General features: G+C 34.3%; 1 protein-coding gene across 2 annotated transcripts; it reads right to left on the reverse strand.

The window, feature by feature from the left end:
• Positions 1–1092: 1092 nt before the first annotated feature.
• LOC110672430 (putative leucine-rich repeat receptor-like serine/threonine-protein kinase At2g19230) lies at positions 1093–6195 on the reverse strand. 2 transcript variants are annotated; one of them, XM_058148960.1, is made up of 13 exons: positions 6045–6195; positions 4954–5479; positions 4391–4878; positions 4160–4301; positions 3569–3640; positions 3287–3358; positions 3124–3204; positions 2765–2916; positions 2434–2648; positions 2190–2316; positions 2022–2084; positions 1737–1926; positions 1093–1645 (listed from the first exon to the last, which is right to left on the reverse strand). In XM_058148960.1, exons 1-13 carry the CDS (start codon positions 6154–6156, stop codon positions 1216–1218), a joined length of 2670 nt encoding a protein of 889 aa, XP_058004943.1. In that variant the 5' UTR covers positions 6157–6195; the 3' UTR covers positions 1093–1215. The 2 variants fall into 2 exon arrangements, with proteins under 2 accessions (XP_058004943.1, XP_058004944.1); XM_058148961.1 differs by lacking the exons at positions 3124–3204; positions 3287–3358.
• Positions 6196–6488: the final 293 nt, after the last annotated feature.

The following is a 6488-nucleotide window of genomic DNA, read 5'->3' on the forward strand; positions in this document are numbered from 1 at the left end:
ACGAGGTATTGTTGAGTTAAAAGAAGCCTTATTTGGGTCCCCTGCATCTTCAAATGCCAGAATCCTTAGTCTTAGGCTCTTATAATGTGTAGCTGTAATCAAATTAAAAGAGGTCGGAAAAGTCCTTATCTGGCCCTCGTTCAAATGAAAGAGATCAGAGGAGAGTTCTTATCCGATCTCCAATCCAAAATTTTAAAACAAATTTAAAGAGATCGAAAGGGAGTTCTTATCCGATCTCCAATCTAAGATTTTAATAAATATTTAAAAGAGGTTGGAGGAGAGTTCTTATCCGATTCTCAATCCAAAGATTTTAATAAATATTTAAAAGAATCGGAGGAGAGTTCTTATCCGATTCTCAATCAAAATTTTTAATGAATATCTAAAAGAGATCGGAGAAGAGTTCTTATCCGATCTCCAATTGAAATTTTAATGAACATCTAAAAGAGATCGGAGGAGAGTTCTTATCCGATTCTCAAATCGAAATTTAACAAATAATCCCATAAATAAAAACCGCCACACAAAATCAATTCACCAAGGTTGTCCCATTTACTTGTGTATCTGGGTAATCCGAATTAGTGAAAAAACAAATATTCCCTTTTATCAAAACGATTAACATATCCATTCGAACCTCCCTAACTATCGATTTTAATTTATAAAAGTGTAAGGTTAAATCTACTTACCCTCATTGAGGGACGAGGTGGGGTGCCTAACACCTTCCCCACCCGTTTACAGACCCTGAACCTAGAATCTCTGTCTTTGAAGTGGTTTCATTTTAATTTGCACTTCACAAATGGTTTTCTTTAATTTCCTTCAAAATTAAAGTGGCGACTCCTCACTCTTTCCCACTTCGGTGAGGGTTCGTTCAGGCGACCGCAAAAATACCTTGCGACAACAGTGATAAAAGTAGTAATGTTGGATTTTCAAAGAAAGCTATAAAACAAGTTGAAAATTGAAGTTCAACATTCCATTGATGAAAGTTGAATAAAATTTTAACAACTTTTGGAAATTTGACCGGTTATGCTAAGATTCAAAAGATTAGATAAAATTATCAAAACGTAATAAGGTTTGATTTTTTTTTAGTCGTAGACTATTCTTATAATAGATATTTTTTAAAACACCATAAATAGCAATATCATTTCAAATTGAAAATATTAGCAAGTAGTACATCTCTAAAAAGAAAAAAAATTAATATTGATCGACTAGCAGAGTGAGAGACTACCTAGGACTAGGAGCCATTTCAGTGTCGATTTCCAAGGACCTCGTTTCAAGTGAATTGATTGATCTCATACTTCCTCTATCCATCCTCTGAGATCCAACAACAGGTGTTAGTATAGCTAAACATTCCTTTAGTTCACCTACTACATCACTCATGTCTGGCCGTCGAATTGCTGTATCCAGCACACATGACAAGGCTATCTCCACCGCTTTCCAAGCAGAATTTGTGTCAAAGTTTCCTTGTAGCCTGGGATCAACAATGCTTCCAATATCACCATTTTCAATTATTGGTGTAACCCACTGTTGTATTCCAATGATTTCTTCATCGACGTCTCTTTTTAGGGCAGGCTGACCAGTTATCAGCTCAAGTAGAATGATCCCAAAGCTGTGTACATCACTTTTCTTATTAAAGATTCCTGATGCATAAGCCCTATTTGAAAAATGAAAGTAACTGGATATCAGTAGACCATTAGCTAAAAAAGTTAGAGATCATTAGAATAAATGTACAACTGAACACCTACTCAGGATCCAGGTAACCGAATGTGCCTGCAGGACGAGTTGTTATATGTGAAACACTTTCATTTGCGAAAGCTCTTGATAGCCCAAAATCAGCTATCTTTGCTTGCAATTTTTCATTTAATAAGATGTTGGAAGTCTTTAAATCCCTGTGGATTATAGGTGGCTTGCAACCATTATGTAGATACTCCAATCCTGCAAATCCATTTAGACATTGGTTAACATAAAGGTGAAAGAAATTATCAATGAAGGGGAAAATTAAAGAATGTGTATTGGATCAGCTAGAGAACCCTGTGCTGCATCTGCTGCAATATGTAGTCTCTCATCCCAATTTAAAGTACTTCCACTTGACTCTGCAATGAAAATATATGCCAATCTTCTATTTTAGTTGGTGTATTTGAGGAAATGGTGTATATAGTCAAACAGATAACGTGATATAGGGTTTTTATAGTAGTTACCTGATAAATGCTCTCGCAAATTTCCATTAACCATGTACTCATAAATCAGTGCCTTATTATGATGGTCATCACAGTAGCCAATTAGAGAAACCAAGTTCCTGTGATGAACAATCATCAAGAGTTGTGCCTGCATTTCAAATTGCTAATCCATTTTAGCTAATATTGGTATATATATATATATTGAAGTTATGGTTCAATGAAAGAATAAATAATTCAAATTAACATAGAATTTGCAGAATCTGACCTCAGCTTGAAATTCCTCATAGCCTTGCCTTGAATATTGAGAGAGCAATTTGACAGCAACTTGAGTGTTATCTTTCAGAGCCCCAAAGTAAACTTTTCCAAACCCTCCTTCTCCAATGATGGTTTTAAAGTTGTCAGTAATACTAACAATCTCTGAATAACTAAAGGACCGATTCTTTGAAATTACTCGTCCTTCCTTCTCAGATTGTGATGTTGCTGGGAAAGCATTAAAATAGATGGAGTTCGACAGATAAAAATGGAGAGAAAGGAAAAATAGTTGTAAAATCATCCTTGCAGCAATGAATTGATCATGTTTGTAAATGAAAAATTACCTTTTTGTCTTTTCATTCTCCAAAAGACAAATATACTGCTGAGGAAGAGAAGCACCATAATTGTTGTAACAGATGCAACAACCGGAAGAAGAAAATTTTGCTTCTTTTTCTCACAGGAATCTGTCTGGCAAAGTTGTGGATTTCCGTTCAAACTGCCATTAAGCATAACAATATCAATATCTTAGTGGTCAATTATCATATGATTGACGATGATGTGATTAGATATATTGCTTCCAAAACATTAATGGACTCACTGCCATGTATGCCTAAGCACAAAGAGAAACTGTTCACTTTTTATGCTGGAAATTGGAAAGAGGCAAAAAGAAAACAAATGAAGTTGTAATTAAGATTGCTCAAACCTCATCTGCAATAGTCCATCGTTAGATTTTTGGACAAGAGACTGAGGAATTGAACCAGTAAGCCTATTTCCGGTTAAATTTCTGAAAAAAGAAGTATGGAGTAAATCACCTGTATACTCTAAACTGAAATTTCTCATGGCAATATCAAAGCTCATTAACTTACAGAACAGTTAAATTTGGCAGTTGTGCTAAAAATTCTGGAATTGTTCCAGTCAGTTGATTGCCTGATAAATCTCTAAACGAAAAAGAAATGGCTTGTTATTAGATGCCACAGAAGTATGCACATATAGACTTAATTGCATAAAAAGCATAATGTACATAAGCATGTAGTGATGAAACTTTTATCTTCATTGTAAGTAAAACAGTAGATGGTACTGGGCCAGCTGGTGTTTGTGGACAATGTAACTTAGAACCAAAAATTTATTACCAGTCAATTAATACTTACAAGGACTCTATCGCTTTGAGTTCAGAGAATGAGGAAGAAATCTTTCCTGTCAATTTACTTGCACTGAGGTTCCTGCTCATGATTTGCCCAGTTAGAGAAAGATATGGTGCCATTATCTAGGTAGGGTAATTCTTACTTATAACTAAATGTGAATTCAAAATACAAACACGTAGGATTCCATATATAATAGAAAAATATTAGATTAACTTATATTCAATTTTCAAATAACAACTACTGATTGAATTTTAATTTGTAAATATAAAAATTTGAATAATTAATTTTTTTTGTGCAAATGGCTTGAACTGTGACTTGAGACCTCAAGGTTCTTGAGACGGCTTCAGTACAACTGAAGCTCATTGGTTGAATAATTGATTTGCAATTGAACATTTGTACTAATTTAATGATAATCAAATAATTTTGATGTTTCAATTCCAATCATAATAAATAAATTATAAATTATTAAAAATCAATAAAAAAAATCTGAAAGCGCTAATTAACGAAAAATTGAAATTTACCATATGTATTTAAAATTTTTTATAAAAATGTTTGGAAGCTAGCCTTATCAGAATGATAATTTGAAAATGCACTCACAGAGAGATGACCCTTGGAGAATTGCTGTCATAGCTGCAGCTCAAACCCGTCCAAGTAATACCTCTTGGGAGACATGGGTCTCCTTGCCAGTCATCATCTTTATTAATGTTGTACGTTTGCCGGACGGCCATTATAGCGTCAACTAACGATCATTATTGGTGAGAAAAAGCAAAAGGTGAGAATCATGTAAAATTACAGAGCGTAAGAGAAATGCAGATTGAACGATCCTACCATCTGCTGGGTGTGTGGGTGAAACAGGGGGCGGCATTACATAGAAAATCTCCAAGGCGTTGAAGATAGGTGGAAGGACGGACCGTACAGTTGACTCCATGGAAATGAAAATATCTCCGACATTTCTTGATTTAATCGGTGGATAACAAATGGTGAGTGGCTTCAAGTATTGGAGGGTAATAGGTCCATAGTTGGCACCGTTAAGATTGACGGTGAATTCCCTTGTTGGTTTGCCCGGTGAAGTCTGTAAAATTTCGGCGAAGTGAAAGCAGGCATAGTATTCATTGTTAGAATTATCCGTATAGGGAAAGGAGTGATTAAATGATCTGAGGGGACTTGGTGGTTGGACTGCTGTTCTTAAAACTTCCATGGGTGTTTTAAGGGTGTTATTGCTGCTCTGGACGTCAATATTTGAGGTGGTGTTCAATGAAATAAAATTATCAGGGATAAATGTAGTCCAGAACCGATCATATACGTCATCCTTGTACCTGAAACCATTGTAATTATGTATTAATTTCTACATATAACGGTTCATAGTAAAAGAAAAAGGAAAAAAAAATTACCTGACGTTCCTATTGGTTGAGTTGCCAACGTCATATCGTCCCACTACATATAGGGATCTGGACTCGATTCTATAAATGGAATGGTTCATAAACCTCAGTTCCAATGCTGAAATGAAAGGGGTTCCATAGCCAGTATTTACGAGACACAAGTTAATAGCATCGGTTAAAGAAAAATAAATAATCTCATACAATGCATATTTTGAAGTTTGCACTGTCATCCAAAAATCAACCCCGATATACAAATCAAACCTTGGAGTCTGATTCTTCCCATATTTGAAGAACACTCTGATAAGGTAATTTTGATTTTTGCCTTGCTCAGGTCTCAATGTATAGCAATTCTTTCTACCTTTCGGAAAATACCTTGCACTCTGACATATGCGCCCAAAATAAGGATCCTCGTCATTGTTTCCGGAAGACACGTACTTGTTTTCTCCGGTGCTTATGAAATCTTTGTCAGACTTGTAAAATATTTCAGTTTGCTCGTCGAAATAATCTTCATCCACCCCACAATCAATGCTTATGAAACCTTAAAAGTTTTGGAAGAAAAAAAAAATTAAATATTCTACTTAATACATATAAAAAAATAGATTAAATTAGAAAGCTAACTCAAATGAGAGAATTGTTCAAATTTTTATATTTAGTACTCATATTCTGATATTATATAGAGAAAATGAATCCAACTTAACTCAATTTCAAAATTTAACTCAAAACTGTTAAGTTTTTATATTTAACACTCTTGTCTTATCTTATATTTATGTAGGATAACAATACATAAGATTGGATAAAAAAATTTTAATTATTTTCCTTAAAAAAATTTAAGTATTTTCTTAATAATATTAATTTTTTTTGGTAATGAAATTTCAATTTGATAAATCGAGACCCCAAATGAGGTTTGAAAGAAAAGAGAAACAGAAACAGCAAATTATACAAACCCATATCAGAAACTGCAAATTGCTATACGAACACTTAGCAACGGAATCAATTTGCCAACGTAAACCAATACAGAATTATCAACAAAGTTCAGCAAATAAGCAAAACATAATGAACAAGAAGAACGTAGAATATAAGCAGATGCAGTAAATTGTCCCTACCCGAGGTATTGGCGGCAAGCTTTCTTCTCTCTGCAAGAGCTGCTGCTAGTTTTAAGTTTCCTAAAGTAGCAGACAGCAGAACAAAGATTAGCAATTGTGCACGTCCATCCATTTCGCTCTAATTTCCTGAATTTTTTTTTTTTTAATTTTCACCTTTCAGAAGCTGAATGTTTTTTCTCTTCCTCTACTCTATTATGGCCCAGCTTTAATTTGCTTGTACTCACTTTATATAGAAGAAAATTCAAACACCCAACAGTAAAGTCCACCCTAGCCTCTACTGCTTGGTGCTCTGTAATTAATATATACAGGCGTGTATTTTCCGCACAATTTGAGGACTCATTCAATTTTTGTCTGGGTTAGAATTATAGTAAGGTATTCTTAGGTCAGTCATTGGAGCAAACTTGGAGAAGTGCTTTAAACATCTAATTATTTCAAGTTACAAGT

Source organism: Hevea brasiliensis, chromosome 6, assembly GCF_030052815.1.
Source record: "Hevea brasiliensis isolate MT/VB/25A 57/8 chromosome 6, ASM3005281v1, whole genome shotgun sequence".
Lineage (NCBI taxonomy): Eukaryota > Viridiplantae > Streptophyta > Magnoliopsida > Malpighiales > Euphorbiaceae > Hevea > Hevea brasiliensis.